This window comes from Lepidochelys kempii, chromosome 1 (genome assembly GCF_965140285.1).
Source record: "Lepidochelys kempii isolate rLepKem1 chromosome 1, rLepKem1.hap1, whole genome shotgun sequence".
In the NCBI taxonomy this organism is placed as follows: domain Eukaryota; kingdom Metazoa; phylum Chordata; order Testudines; family Cheloniidae; genus Lepidochelys; species Lepidochelys kempii.
In genome coordinates this window covers 195,535,781-195,552,546 of record NC_136380.1, presented here as the reverse complement: position 1 = coordinate 195,552,546, position 16,766 = coordinate 195,535,781, and the positions used below count along the sequence as shown (strand labels likewise).

The 16,766-nt window shown below is 41.2% G+C and overlaps 1 protein-coding gene across 2 annotated transcripts in view; it reads left to right on the top strand.

Annotated features, from left to right (window-relative positions):
* ALCAM (activated leukocyte cell adhesion molecule) overlaps positions 1-16,766 on the top strand; it is a 165,719-nt gene that overhangs the window by 106,902 nt on the left and 42,051 nt on the right. For both annotated transcript variants that reach the window (XM_073306619.1, XM_073306611.1), the window contains exon 2: positions 15,513-15,613. In XM_073306619.1, the coding sequence (XP_073162720.1) occupies positions 15,513-15,613 (101 nt within the window). The remainder of the gene's footprint in view (positions 1-15,512; positions 15,614-16,766) is intronic.

Genomic DNA, 16,766 nt, shown 5'->3' with positions numbered 1-16,766 from the left:
AAAAACAAAAATTTGGTCTTTCCTCTGAAACATTATAGTAGATAAGTAAGAAATGGATGATGGGAAAACATTTACTGATAATGATCTTCAAAAGTCAATTGTGGGAAAGAGAACTTTTCCATTTCACACCTCTTATAAGATATGCAGTACTTTTTATGATACTGACCATGAATTTCCAATGCTATCACTTCAAATGGTTCCACCCAGTTCTTCTGGGAACATTGTTTTTGCAGGACTTCCAGGAATTCAAGACCTTGATTTAGTAAACTAGTTCAGATAATTTGGAATTACACTAAACTTTGCTACCTATAATGCTATAAATATATGGGGCTTTGCAAAACACGTAAGATAAGAAGGTTCCTATCCTGAAGAGCTTTCAAATTTAAAATTTCAACTTCATTCCATGAAGACAAATCTACATGCTCAAACAGCAACAAGACTGTGCTAACAATGTTTTTGGTTTTGTGTGTGATTGTATGATAGTGCCAGGAAACTTTGTGTAAAATGCAAACTTAATTAAAATTTTCCTTAAAGGGGCGCCATCAAGATTCCAATGCAAAACTTTCTTCTGTCCCCTCAGATGTAAATATCCCACTGATGAGGAGGAAAGCTAACTCCAAAACAAAAGCTGCAATACAGAAATTTGAAGCTGGATAACCAGTACCCACCAAACCTAGAACAGGAGCTTGGTTTTTAGAGTCTGGGTATAAACTAGGTTTCCTGTTTGTAGGATCTGATCCAAAGTTCATTGAAATCCATGGGAGAGTCTGTCCGTTGATGTCAATGTTCTTTGGAAAAAACCCATTAAGAATAACATTTTTACTTCTTGTGGCCCTTAGTTTTTTTTCTTTGAAAGTTGTTAACTCACTGCCCATATGACACACAAGCACAAGTCTTTCACAAACTACCACCACACTAGGAGCAACTGTTGTGATTCCCTGCCCACATACACATACTTGCAATAGCACAGAAGTGGCTGTGGCATCACTTTCGCTAGCTGTCATCCAGCTTGCGCAAGTATGTGTGTACGAGCTGGGAATCACGCCCCTAGTTCGTAGCGTAGATATAGCCACGACGACTGCCTTCTGGTTTCTCTTTCGTACAGGGGTGCTGGAACAATTTATATAGTGGGAGTGCTGGGAGCCACTGAAGCAAACTGGAGCCGCTGTATTTAATGGAAACCACTTCAAGTCAGAGGGTGCGGCAACACTCCCGGCACCCCTAGTCCCAGCACCTGTGCTTTTGTAGGTTTCACTGTCATTCCTGATCAACATGGAGTGGATTAAATGACCAATATGCACTCATAACTACAAACAAATCCGTTGCTGATCTGTTTTCAGGACTACCAATCTTGGCATTTTCCTTCCTTTTTTCAGTTGGGCCTTCAGGGTATGTCTGCACTGCAGCTGGGAGTGAGCTTCCCAGCCTGGGTAGATGGACTCTCACTAACAGGGCTTGAGCTAACAGGCAAAAAATAGCAGTGTGGATGTGGTGGCTGTGGCAGAGATGTGGGCTAGCCACCTGAGCTCAAACGAAGAGGCCCAGGTGGGCTTGAGCATCTGAGCTGCCACCCAAACCGGAATGCCCACATTGCTATTTTTAGCATGCTAGCTTTAGCCCAGCTAGTGTGAGTCTGTCTGCCTAGGCTGGGAGGCTTGCTCCCCGCTGCTGTGTTGGTGTACCCTACTAAAAAAGGGATAGAAACTCTCCCTCCCCCCACCCTATGTTGGTATGTATTCTTCTTTTTGCATTAGCACATTGCATCTGGAAAATTTACTCCTGAGTTAAGACAGTATTTGCTACTCATTTAGTGTGCAGAAGCTAACACACAAAGCAGCTTCTTTGTAACTTGAAAGTTTGATTTGATTCAAAGCACAGAATTTGCTGCACTCCAAATGAACTATTACATTCAGTTGATGGAGGAAATGTGAATTCTTCAGGGGTAATACTGTGCAAAATTTTAAAAAAGAAAACTCCACTTCTTTGGCACTCTATCAAAAATTTCAAGGGACATAACCATTTTGGGACTTCACACAATTAAAACTTTTGAAATGAGTCTTTAAACATAATTGTCTGGAAATAACTTCACAGTTTTAGAAAAGTTCAAGCTGAATTTAGAGTCCGAAAGACTATTTTGCTGTTCATATGTTCTCAGAGTTACTTTCTTAGCATTTAATCTAAATTTGAAAACTATATTAACATGGAAGAAATATATTTTTTCATGTATATGGAATTATAGCTGAAGAATCCATGGCTGTTAATTTTGAATAATGGTTTCCATTCCAAACCACCTGTTTTCAGTGCCTCTTAACTTTCAAAAACTTCCATCTTTTGTGCAGAAATTTTCCAGGACAGGGAATTTTTCTAAAAGACTCTCACAAAAATGGTTCAGCTGTTTTAAGAACAAACTGTGAGTGTGGGGGTGTGAGGGATGCAGTTATGAAAGCTTTCTTACAACTAACTTTTAATGACTTTGATGCTGAACGGACTAGTGGTAGAATTTTGAAATTTGAAAATTTTGAAATTAGAGGTAGCCCTCACTGAGAAGTTTAATTTGAGTTCTCTCATAAAAAACATAATTTTGATTTTCTCAGGTTATGAGATGTTAAAATTGTGTTGCCTGTGTGCAATAGGTTTTGTATGAATTCTCTCCCTAAACTCATAAAGTTCCCAGTTCTGAAGACATTTATGCACAGGAGTGTCTTTACCCAAAAGTACTCGCATTGAACTCCCCTTTGGATATAGGTAGGTGAGCAAAGTTATTTGTAGGATCTAGGCCAAAGTGTACAGCTAGGGATGGCTGTGCTGCATGTGTGTGCATGGATAGCTTAGCTACAGAATTAAATTCCTAGTGGACATGTGCACTAGCTGTGGAGGCCTTGACTCAGTCCTGCCCTTCTTCATAACTTATAAAGGGGTTAGGCTGGGCCTGAGGTACACCTTGTGTAAAGTGCACAGGAGCTGAATGAAGAGTGCCACAAGAGCTTTTGGCTTCGTCCCCATGGACTTTGTAAGGTCCAAAGGGATTAGGGGAAACTGCTGCCCGCATCGTATAGTTGGAAGATGGGAGGAGCTGCACAGCTCCTAAATTTCACAGAAGAGGGGATTTTCTAAGCTGTGTGGGACAGGGGATTCCAGTGGTGGTAAATAGATAATGGTAACGATGGAATTTCCATGTGTTGTTGCCAATCTTTAGCAAGACAGCAGTAGTTGGGAGTCCTGGAAAGTGAATTTCCTTTGTTTTTTACATTTCCCCTTCCCCCACATCATTTTTCTACACAAGTTATGCTGGGCTGGTTTATTTCCCAATACAACATCCTCATTGTATGAATAACTCTCTGGTGCATAGCAAAGGATGCCAGCTTCATTGTAGGGTCAGGTCCTGCCATGTATAGTATCTTTACGGCAATGTATTGGTTAGCACTTCCTTTTTCATAATAATACCATTCTACTTGTTTCCATACTCAGAGCTGTTAATGTGTTTGGTTCATTTTTTCTATTTAGAAGAAAGTGTGATGATTTGTTCGTGCTTATTGCTTTGTGAGATAACAGCTTTGCCTTCTTCCCTTACTGAGTTTTAACACATTCTCTTTGGCCCTGTTGTTTGCAACTAACTTTTTTGCATTACATATTTTTATTGAATGTTTAGAAAAGAGTACACTCACTTGGGGCATGATCCTGGAAGGTGCTGAGTGCTATGTTCCTACTCGAGCTAAGTACTTACGCACCTACTTAATTTCAAGTACAGAGACTACCTACATGCTTAAAAGTTAAGCAGTTTCTTAAGGGATTTGCTGTAGTACCTTGCAAGGTCAAGCCTATATTTTGAGTTTGGGTCTTGCAAAGGAATCCACATGAAAAGACCCTTTTGTCTACATAGAACCAGTTCTTTTGGCCCTTTTAAAGAGGTTACCATATTATCAGTAAAGATTCCAAAGGAATTATCATTGTCCATTGTATCAGTTCTTAGAAACATACGAAGAGTATTTTCTTATTCCTTTTAAAATTACGATTAAAAATTACCGCAAGGGAAATTAACATTTTTTAAAAAGCAATTGAAGGAATGTTTGGCTTCAGACAAACTGACAAAGACCAAAAAAAAAGTTGAGTTGACACTCCTTAAATAGCCTTATTGTACCATCTTACAAATGTCTGTGATCAGCGCATGATGCTATATATTCATCTGTGTTGGCACAGCAGGACAAGGTAAGTACAGCGTGTCAGCCTCAACTTCAAAGTTCATTTCTTTTTGGTGTGTTAAGTTGAACAGGAAAAAATGTGCATGATTGCATAGATTCACAATGACCAGATATCATTTAACAATCGGTCCCTAGTTAATCACCAAATTATAGATTTACTGTTTTCTTTCTTTAAACAAGGTATAGATATAAATTATTTGATATAGCCTCTCTATCTCTATCTCCTATCTCTATCAAATCACTTGTCCAGAAAGTCGTTTTCTGGCACTGTCATATTCCTAAGTATGGATGTAGGTGTTTAACCTTTGAAGTTTTAAAATATTCCCACATTTTTTTTTCTATTTTGATGTCTAACTTTTTTTTAAAAAAAAGACAGTACTGTACTGGAAGGTCAGTTGATATTAAGTAGATAAGGAAGATATGCAAATTATTTTAACTCTGTGAAATAGAATGCAAAATATTAATTAAATATTAAAAATAGTCTTTTTAAAAAATGCTTTTGATTAAAACAAAGAACCTCTGAGTGTAAATGAACATGAACATGGAACACTAGATTATCCGGGTGGTACGGAATTAGGCCAAACTAAGGTTTGTTTTTTGTTGTAAATGCTTAAAGGTCTATACAGTCCATTAAACATATGTCAGCATATTGCATTGAGGAATAGCTTGTGATTCTTTAAGTACAATCTGTGGCCTAAATTTTGCATTCTGTTTAAATGCAGAGTAACAAAGGGTATGTCTACACAGCAAAAAAAAACCCACAGCTGGCCCTTGCCAGCTGACTTGGCCTTAAGGGGCTCGGGTTTCAGAGCTATTCCATTGCTGTGTAAACTTCCGGGCTCGAGAAGAAGCTCAGGCTGTAGGACCCTGTGTGGTTGGAGGGTCCCCAGGCTCCGGTTGCAGCCCAGGGTTAGAAGACTACACAGCAATGAAACAGCCCTGCAAGCCTGATTCAGCTGGCACAGGCCAGCCACTGTTTTTTCTTTTCTGTCTAGAAGTACCCTAAGAGCAGAATGTGGTCTTCTACTGTAATGCATGTACAGAAAGGATAATAGTTAAGGATGTGTGTTCATCCATAATTTTGTCACTTCCTAACTTTGATTTTTTTAACCAGGTAAACAGTCTTTATAGGAGGAGTTAGGTATGCCCACTGTATTGAAAATAAGATTGTCAATGGATTTTGATTGCGAGCTCCCCCCCCCCCTTCTTTTTTTTTATGCAGATAGTAGCCTGTCCCTTGGACACTTAAAACTATCTAGGATTTTCTGTATCATGCCAGAAGATTAACATCAAAACATCAGATTGCCCTTCATTTGCCTGATGATTGGCTGTTTGAATTGATTAAGATCAATGCAAGCAGAGAATGGAACAACCCTATGGAAAGCAAACACTGAAGATGATAAAAGACAGTGTCTGAGAGCCAAAAAGCTTGGAAAGTGGCTTGCTGTGGCTCAAATGAGGAGATGCTTGCTTTTGGCACGGTGGGATGGGTAGCTATGGCAGACTTGCTGATTGACCTGGGGGGGTAAGGTAAGGAGTCCAGGGGGTGCACATCTCTGCCTGCAGATCCAGGAGCATAAAGGAGCATAAGCTGACGCTTGGGTCCCCAAAGTGTGTGGTTTGGAAACGAGAGTGATCTACCGGGGCCTGATTTAAAGCCCTCTGAAGTACATGGGAGTCTTTCCATTGATTTCAATTAGCTTTAGATTGGGAGCTAGATAAATGTGTGAGGACCTCTGACACACATTGTACTGTGTTTCATCCTTATTGAAAGTCAAGTAATTAAGTCATAATAGAGAGATTTTGCAGATGAGAATCCACCTCTCTCTATCGGACTGATTTTTCCCTTCAAGTAGCTTCAGAATATAGTTTGCAGTTAAATAAGCACATTTCAGTAGTAACGCTACCAGAAAGCCGATCATCCTCAGACATCTCAGTCCCTAATATGTGACCCAGAAAAGACTCCAGTCCCTTAAGTTTAGTGGCCTCTGCATTATAGGCTGAAAGTTTTTAGATTTGTGCCAACGCCTTTTGTATTATATCAGGAAATCCCAACTTAGCTGTCACTCATGCTGCTTTGCCCTAAAAATACATTATTAATACAAAAAAGTGAGTTCACAATCTTAGCAGGAGGTAGCTATTGTCATTATTAAAACACTCACATTTTCTAGACTGACCACCAAATGAAGGCGTAGGAGGATGTGTGTGTATATACATAGAATCGTAGGACTGGAAGGGACCTTGAGAGGTCATTTAGTTCAGTCCCCTGCACTCATGGCAGGACTAAGTATTATCTAGACCATCCCTGACGGGTGTTTGTCTAACCTGCTCTTAAAAATATCCAGTGATGGAGATTCCACAACCTCCCTAGGCAATTTATTCCAGTGCTTAACCACCCTGACAGGAAGTTTTTCCTAATGCCCAAACCTTAGCTTGTGGTTCACTATGACTCCCAGATCCCTTTCTGCAGTATCCTTCCTAGGCAGTCATTTCCCATTTTCTGTGTGTGCAGCTGATTGTTCCTTCCTAAGTGGAGTACTTTGCATTTGTCCTTATTGAATTTCATCGTATTTACTTCAGACCATTTCTCCAGTTTGTCCAGATCATTTTTAATTTTAATCCTATCCTCCAAAGCACTTGCAACCCCTCCCATCTTGGTATTGTCTGCAAACTCTGTAAGTGTACTCTGTATGCCATTATCCAAATCACTGATGAAGATATTGAACGGAACCAAACTCAGAATTGATCCCTGCAGGCCCCCACTCATTATGCCCTTCCAGCTTGACTGTGAACCACTGATGATTACTCTCTGGGAATGGCTTTCCAACCAGTTCTGCACCTACCTTATAGTAGCTCCATCTAGGTTGTATTTCCCTAGTTTGTTTGAGAAGGTCATTTGAGACCGTATCAAAAGCTTTACGAAAGTCAAGTATACCACACCTACTGCTTTTCCCCCCTCTCCTCCATCCACAAGGCTTGTCACCCTGTCAAAGAAAGTTATTAGGTTGGTTTGACATGATTTGTTCTTGACAAATCCATGCTGATTGTCATTTATCACCTTGTTATCTTCTAGGTGTTTGCAAATTGCTTAATTATCTGCTCCATTATCTTTCTAGGTATTGAAGTTAAGATGACTGGTCTGTAATTCCCTGGGTTGTCCTAATTTCCCTTTATATAGATGGGCACTATAATTGCCCTTTCTAGTCCTCTGGAATCTCTCCCATCTTCATGACTTTTCAGAGATAATCGCTAATGGCTCCAATATCTCCTCAGTCAGCTCCTTGAGTATTCTAGGATGTATTTCATCAGGCCCTGGTGACTTGAAGACATTTAAGTCTAAGTAATTTTTAACTTGTTCTTTCCCAGTTTAGCCTCTGATCCTAACTTATTTTCACTGGCATTCACTATGCTAGATGTCCAATAGCTATAAACATTTTGGTGAAAAGTGAAACAAAGTCATTTAGCACTTCTGCCATTTCCACATTTTCCGTTATTGTTTTCCCCCTTTCATTTTCTACCCTATCCTTGGTCTTCCTCTTGCTTCTAATATATTTGTAGAATGTTGTTACCCTTTGTCTCTAGCTAGCTTAATCTCATTTTGCCCCTGGGTCTTCCTAATTTTTTCCCTACATACTTGTCCCTACATATGTGCCTGCAGTCTCCCTAGGGCTCAGCAAGGGAAAAACAGATGAAAAGATACCTGTTGCTATTTCACAGCTGAGACTGAACTGCTTAATAAAATATTTACAGTAAGCAAGCATCTCCTTCCCCTCTCCCCCTGTACCATGGCCACTACACATACACACAAATTAATCTGGACTGCCCAAAATGCAATCAAAACTTGTGCAGAGATGGGGATTCTTAGACCTGTTAGAAATTTTGGAACCAAATGCTGTGTGTGTGCGCGCGTGTGTGTATAAAATATATAGGACTGCTATTTGTTCCGGATGCTTCGGATATGGAGATGCTGATTAATTTACCTCTGCTGAGTAGCAGGGACAAAGTACGTCATGCAAAAAATAAAAAATAAAAACACAACAACCCTGCTGCTCTGTATTAATGAGACTTAATTCTTAGGTTTTAGAAAATTAACAGCAGTAGCAGCACTGAAATTCCCAGGAACAAAACCTCACCAACCAGAAATTATGCATGAAAACACAAAACAGTTTTCTTTGTGTACACAAAATAAAAAACCAACTCAAAGGGAGCAGATTTTCAGCAATGGCCTCCTTTTTTGCACCCCCAGTTACTTGTGCTCTCTTTATTTCAGGCTCATAACATGGGGTTTTCTTGTTCATTTAGTACCACGATATTTAAAAAAAAAATCTCTGTGAGAGCACATCTGAGTAGTAGCATAGTATCTCTAAACTTTGTATTGTTAAGGCAGGCTGTCACTGCCAAAAGTTTCCATTGCTTCAGTTAAGATTGCCAGGTTTCTAATTGCACAAAACCAAACTCCCTAGCCCCACCCCTTCCCCAAGGGCCCAAGCCCTGCTCACTACATTCCCCCTCCCTTGGTGGCTGACTGTCTCCCACCCTCATCACTTTCACTGGGCAGAGGCTTGGGGTGTGGGAGGGGGTGCGGACTCTGGGCTGGGGATGAGGGGTTTAGGGGACAGGAGGGGGCTCCAGGCTGGAGGTGAGGCCGAGGGAATCGGAGTGCGGGAGGGGGCTGCTGGTTGTGGGAGGGGGTGCTGGCTCTGGGGCGGGGCAGGGAATGCGGGGTTTAGGGTGCCAGAGGGGCATCCAGGTTTGGCGGGGGCTCAGGCTTGGGGAAGGGGGGTGCGGGCTCTGAGCTGTAGCCTGCCTGTCCTGGCACCACACTGCATGCACCCAGAAGCAGCTAGCAGGTCTGGGGGAGCAGGAGGCTCTGTGTGCTGTTCTTGCCCACAGGCACCTCCCCCCCAGCTCCCAGCCAATGGGAGTGTGGAGCCGGCACTCAGGGTGAGGGCAGCATGCGGAGTCCCATGCCCCCTGCCTAGGAGCCAGACCTGTGTTTCCTGGGCACAGTGCAGTGCTAGGACAGCTAGGGACTAGCCTGCCTTAGATCCGCAGCACCGCCGACCGGAGCCACCAGGGTCCCTTTTTGACTAGGTGTTTCCTCTGGCCAGGAGGGATTTTAAGGGTGTTTACCCTTCCCTTTATATTTGACAGCTATGCAAGTGCTAGTGTCCATGCAAGGAACTAGGGGAGTTATAACCTCCCAGCCCCTATCACAGAGAAATCAATGAGTGCCACGTTGCCACTTGCTTTTCACTAGAGCAGGTAGTTAGTGAGAGACCAGGAATAGAAGCTCTGCCATTCCCACATGCTAGCAGGTGCAGCCGAGCTGATACAGAAGGTGTTATAACTTGTTAAGTTGGCAGCCGATTGTTACCTTTATTTATGAAGCAGGAAGAAGGGAAGAGATTGTGCTTTGAAACACCCCTCTGACAGTGCTTCCTGAGGCTACTCTTTTTTCCCTTATCGAGGCCCGTGTAGAAAGGCTGACTAGCCTGACACAAACTAGCCTGACTGTATTGTCCCAGCCAAAGCATGGTGACTTCACTGCGATATCATAGAGGAAAAAAACTGACCTAGGAGACAACTAGGTTTGCTTAAATCTATTTGTAATGATTCAGTCAAAGTAGGCTAAGTAAGCACTTTAAGCTAGATTTAGATCTTCGTTATACAGTACAGGTATAACTCCATGAGTTCAGTGGAGATACTCCCAACTTGCACCAACAAATGACATCCGAATATGCCAGTTGCATTATTTTTAAATGTTAGTTCCACTATATAAGTCCTCACTTAAAGAACATGTTCCAGTTATCATTTAGAGTCCTTGCATGACTCTAATGATAGTTTAAGAAGTGCCTTATGTGGCTGTAAAAAGGCTCCTTACAATCCTACTTCCTGCTTGCTCTTGCTTCCTCCCCCCCCCGCCCCGAGGCTGAACTGGTGGCAGGGCCTTGGCCACGCCCCATACCATACCAGGCTGTGGAGCAATTTGCTACATATTTGGATAGATTTTTTTTTCCCCTCCTTAAGTAAACTGGAAAGTTCCCTGGAGAAATGGTAAGGGTGATTTTTTTACTGCAAAGTGTCATTTGATTATATTTATTAGGGTTTGGGGTTTTTTTGGTCCCCCATGCATCTTACAAGTATATCCAATAACAACGCAGAAGAGAAACTTCAAAATATGTCTTTTTCATATGTAGTTTTCTAAAATAGTTTTGCAGGGATTTCTTTAATTCCTGTTATGAGTGTTTGTAGTGATTTTGCTGGTTTGCATTGTAGACTTCTTTTATGCATCCTGGATTCCTTGCTGCAATTTTTTTTTGGGGCGGGGGGGGGAGGTTGAGAATTTTGCAGAAGGTCCTCTTATATTTTGTGTAATTGCAGTTTCTCTGTGTTTAAACACAAATGTATTTTTGTTATGCACAATTGTCTACAAAACTGGATAATTTGAGTTTAGTCTGAATTTGCTGTACAAGAGATTGCCTTAGTCTTCAAACTTTCTTATTTTAGCCATCTCAAGGGAAACTGGTATGTGGCTTCTGATTTCAGACAAAATTGTCCAAACTTTCATTTTAGCAGACCACTCATTGATCACATACTCTGAATTTTGTAAACCTAAATAGTCTCCATAACCATTTTCAGTCACACCCCCTGAAGCTGCTTGTTGAGTGTTTTGGTAGTATATGCTTGTTACCGTAGCAACTTAAAGAAGTTGATATAATTGTCTGAGAGTGAACAAAAAAGGAACAACTATGCAGGTCCCAAAGGGATTTTTTTTTCCCATGATGGCACTAAGTGTACATTAGCAGAACAGGCAAATCTCCTTCTTTTCTATCTGGTGTAAAATGCTGTCATGTCTAATAATTTAAAAGGCCTGTTTGACTTGAGCTTGAACTAGTTTATATACCATATAGTTTGCTTCTTATTTACATAAGAGCAAGGCTCTTTTGTTCCTTTCTATTCATGAGGAAAAGAACTTAAAGGGGAGTTTTCTTGCTTTTTAACAGAAACTAAGATTAGAATTGTAAATATAAAATTAAAAGTACACTATCCTTCCACCCACCCCAAATCAATTCTTTCGAGCAGGATAAAGGGAATTTAGGTTCCCCCTTTCTATTTTTAATTATTATTTCCAACAGTATTTCTGAATGCATGAAATATTGGTCTTCATGTTTGTAAATTAACAGAGTTTGATATTTTTTGTAACTTTTAAGTTTACATTTCTGTAGCACCATCTAGTGGATCAAATGCTGTCTCTCTTAATTTAAAAAATAGCACTTTAATGTAATCAAACTGTATAGCAGATTACAACACGCTCTAAGATGACTGTTTTTATTTTAAAATATGACCAATGTATTTAAATTGAGTATGTGACTATATAACAGAAACAGATGATTAGCACCAGCTTGGTTAAAAAGGAATATTGTTAAGCTAGAACTCTTAGGATGCGAAAAAATATAACAGCCTATTATACTTATCTTTAAACCCTTCTTTCCTCCCCCCCTCCTCCCCCCGGCTCTCAGTCCTATTCTGTTCTACCTGTTATGTCTTCTCATTTACATTGTAAGCATTTTCGAGAAGGGATTTTCACATACAGTATTTTTGTATAGCACTGTGGTGAGCTGGGGAATATATGTACAGCTTTTAAACTCTGTTGGATAGCGAGGGGTGCACTTTGTCAGATTGCAGACTCCATTTTGAATGGATTAGTTTGCTTTCTCCATTTTACCTCCATCTTGGACAGAAATTCCAAGGGGGGGGCAGCATAGGGATAACAGTAAAGGGTCATTAACGTAAATGCTGTCCCATTGAAATGGAACCCCCTAGACAATAGGCTCAGCCTTGCGCAGAAGAACCAGTCATCCCAGGTGGGCTGGTAACTCAGTAACTGGTCACCAAGTAGGGGATTTTGATCACCTCATGAGGCTGTTAAGGGAATTACCTGGTAAGAGGGCTAGAAGTTATAAAAGGGAGGATCCCTCAGCAATCATTTTACAGAGAGAGGTTAAGAAGAGAGCAGAGATTCCATGTCCTGGATGAGACTGCAGGTGAACAGTGGGGAGAGGATGGGATATTGGACTGCACAGAGTATTCTGGCCTGTGTGTGAAGAACTTTTCAGAGTGGTGAGGAAACCGAGGCAGGGAAAACGTATATCACTGTGTACGTTGATTTATCTAGATCTATGCATATGTGTGTGATAAGTAAAGAGAATATTGTATCTAAAATCCTGTGCAAAGTTTGTCTGTGTCTGTTGGCTTTCACTATAAACCCGAAGGCGCACACTTCTGGTGGGTTTCTGGTGAAATGTGCAAGTGCTGCTGAGGAGCCTTGGGAGAGACATTTGTTTCCGGGCTGAGGCAATTGGATCGAGGATGTCCCTGCTGCCAAGAGGGGTGTCAGACATGAGGCGTGAACTTGAAGTGTGCGCCTAGAGGCCCAAAGCCAGGAACAGTGCCTAAACTCTGCCCAGCCCCAGCAAGCTAAAGCATTTGGGATATTGAGCATTTGGGTCCCCTCAGAGCAGTCTGGTGAGTGTCCTAAAGGAGAGCTCAACCACATCTGTGAGAAGCACCTGTCACAACCGGGATTCGGTCTGACTCTGGCTTTTAGGAGTTACCACAATAAATGTTCAGTACTAGCAACAGTAGGAGTAATAAACTCAGGCAAAATCCTCATAAAAACAGTCAGTATCTGCCTGAGTAAACACTAAGTAAGAACTTCAGTATTTGATCCTTTGAGAATATATATATTTTATTTTATCTAACTATCCACCTTCCTGAGGTGAGGGCACATCCCTAAGCAAGATGTACACATGGCACGCGGAGTGTCCGCCAATTCCAAGTACCATTCCAGACCCCTGGAGAGTACTCCTTTGGCCCAGAGATCTGTACTTCGGGAGAGGGTAAATCAAGGGACAGGTACACCATGAGCATCATTTGGCCTTGGCAAGGCATGATGAATATACTGAAAAATTAATGCAGCTGGTGGCTTATGACCTCCTTGTACAGCCCCGGATATACCATCAGCTCTCTCTTGCTCCTTAAATAAGGTTCCTGGTTCAGCAGCAAGTTGGGGGAAGTCTGTATTGTGAAGCTATGCTGGCTTGGCGTTGGAGAAGGGAAGCAAGGGGTCCCCCAGGCCTGTGTGCAGGCACAGGACCACTCTCCAATGGCTGTGATCTCTGGCAGAAGCCCCAAATCATAGGTGTGGTAGATGTCACATTTCAGGGCAACTGCACCTCTATTACTCCTCTGAGGTCCAGCAAGGGTAACCGCGCTCAGGCTTCCTCCTCCCCAGTTGTTATAGTCTCCCTCCATCTTGACCAAAATATTTTCCGGCTGCACAGCTCCCTACCTGTAATGTGTATTCCCTTCCTGGGGAATTCACCTAAGCAGGCCTGCTTTAGTATTCTCCTCAGTGACATTAAATAGTGAAATTGCCACAGTTAAGTTACACACTGCTCTTTCTAACTGATCACATTTATTCTTAAGTAAAAGTCTTATGGGAAAAACTAATTAAACAAAAAAAAAAAACTACACTCCCTGCTGCCAACAAGGACTATGGCCAGTGAACAGTTTATCAAACCCCACCCAGGGGTTTTCCTGAGGCTACAATTTCATAACTCGTTTTGTTTAGAACAAGAACAGTCATGAATCTGAGAGTTCCTTCTATATACATTTTTTGGGAGGGTTAGATCTGTCCTCTTACAACAGGTGATCAGCAGACCCCCTCAGGGCAAAGCTTCAAAAGGTTAGTTCTTGCATAACTGGAGTAGGTGAACTTTCATACCCCTCCTCCTAGAGATTTCTAGGGTGGGTGAAGTAATATTATTACCCGTCCAGATTATTACAACAATCTATAACAACCCTGCCCCAGCTGCTTTCTCCCTCCTTTCCTCCCTGTGACTGGAATGGTGTTACCTTGAATGGTCTCTTGAAATATGTGTTAACTATTTATGCTAAACAATCTGTTCCACCTTGTATTTAGCAGTGATCCCCTGCATACCCTTCCCAAACCAGAAGAAGAGCTCTGTGTAAGCTGGAAAGTCTCTCTCTGGGAGAGAGCTCTTCCGTCGGCTTAATAACGCCACCTGCCTGAGCGCAGAAGCTATGTTGGTGAGAGAAGCCCTCCCACTAACATAATGCTATCTACACAGGGGCTTAAGGTCGGTAAACAAAAAATCCACATCCCTGAGCGACATAGAAATACCAAAGTAAGTGTGTAGTGTAGGCCTGGAGTTTAAACTTAATTCACTAAGGTTTAAATTAATTCTGTAAGGTTTACAAAATTGCCATGCCTGTCACAGTGGGCAAACCCGATCCTCATTCAGTGCAGGGGAACAATCTGGGAAGAATATTGAGGAAAAACTTGCTAAGACTGTTTTCTCCCTAGACTTCTGTACTGTGAGTTTTTCCATGCGAGGGGGTGACGAAGGCTTGTATAGTTTTTCGTAAAATTGATTTATAAAAATAATAGCAAAGCAAAACCGTATTAGTAACAACAGTGCTGCTCTTAACATTTTAGGTTATTACACTTCTAAAATTATTTCAGTTTTAATTTTTCTTCATGTGTGCTATGTGGATCTCTTTTTGCATTTCACTCATTTTAGACAATGAAACTACACTGGTCAATTTCACTTAGAAATTCCCATGCACTAGCACTATTGTGCTTGAGTTACTTTGTGTCTAAACCATCTGTTAGAGAGCCAAGGCGGGTGTGGTAATATTTTTTATTGGACCAACTTATGTTGGTGTCAGAGACCAGACAGAGCTCTTCTTCAGGCCTGGGAAAATGTCACAGCAAAATGCAAGGTGGAACAGATTGTTTAGCATAAGTAGTGAAGAACAAGTAATATCCTAGGTTGAACGTGGCTACAACTGTACTGCTTAATACCAAAGGAATTACCTTTAGTTTGATTCTAAGCTGTGCTTATTTTGATATTGTGTTGCAACATATGCCCTGCAGACAGAACTGGCTGAATTTTCAGATGGGAAAGATAACATGTTTGTTCAGTTTTAAGTCAGCAAGGCTTGATACAAGGTAGCAGCCAGTGTCCATAGCTACATTTTTTATATTGTCTTCTCGCTGAAAGGGTGAAGTTCTGTTCTCACATGGCTTCCATTAACTGCAGTAGGAAATCTGAGTAAACATACTTAATGTACTGAATCCTATTTTGCTTAAAACATTCAAGGATGAATCCCTATGCTAGAAAATAGCACAATGCAGTAAGATACTCTTTTAACCTTAAACCAAATAGTAACTAGCACCTTAGAATTCCAATAAAACACTTACCATTCCTTCCTCTCTCATAGGCCTTGGATTGTACACAGTAAATGCAGTATATGGAGATACCATTGTTATGCCTTGTCCTCAGGAAGTACCTAATGATCTGATGTTTGGAAAATGGAAATATGTGAGTATGGCTTATCTTGAACTTAATTATTGCCAGTATAAGTAGATTTTTTGGTGAATAAAAGTGCAGAATCAAATGTACATAATTCCACTGTTCTGCTGTCAAGTACAGTTGAAGGTAGGTAGAATTAGTTTCAAATGTGCAAGATAAATAATTATTAATTAGGGCATTCTGTCAAGCCACATTAAAAACATGCCAGATTGCCTAACTCTTATTGGTTATAAAAACCCATCTTTACACATTTGCATCTTCCTAAAGCAGGAAGTGTTTTATCCTCATGAAAAGGATCCCCAGGTTGACAACCACTCCATGCTGTTTCATGTGTCACTGTATTTTTGCATGCTGCAGAAGGCAAAGTGAGCCTTACTGGAGACCCGGGTTCTGTTTCCCTGTGCAGCTAATGGCGTGCAAAAAATGTGCCAGAAGCACAGCAGAAAAAAACAAATGCTGCCTTGACTCACTCCATGGATTTGTATTGGAAACACTGCAGAATACACAGTGAACTTCAGTATTATTAGTAAATGTCACTTTGTAGTTCAGACACCACTGTAAACTTAAAAAAATAAACAGCACAAGAGTACATACCAGCAGTGGAACCGTAGGCAGTAATTAGTGAATATGGATGGGCAGACCAGTTATGATAAGCATTGTCCCCTTTCGCCTCTCTCTAACTGAAGTCAAAATTAACATTTTTCATATTTCTGAAAAGCCTGTTTAAGCATCTCCCCTGATTTATAATCTCCATTTCCAAAGCTGTCCCCTCACTCCCCAAAATCAAAATGTTACCTGTTTTGAGGAGGGCTGACTTGGTTCCCAGATCTCTTGCTCTGGCAGGGAATTTCTACTTCCAAGTTTTGCCTGCTCCTCGTTAATCTAATTCTCTCTCCTTTTGGTGGTGGCCAAATGGGCCATTCTTGTGCAACAAATCTACCACTTTAATATTTAAAAGGACTTGGAGTGAACTGCAATATTGTGAAATTGCATCTTCCGTACAAGATCCCATCATTTCTGTGAGGTTAACAATTCTTGCAGGAAGAAGCGAGGGATCTCAAGAGCTCCAGAATTTTCAAACCCACCTCTGCATTTTGGGATGTAAATTGCAGAGTCCTAAGCAAACATGCTCCACAGAAGAGAGGGTTAAAACACTTCAAAT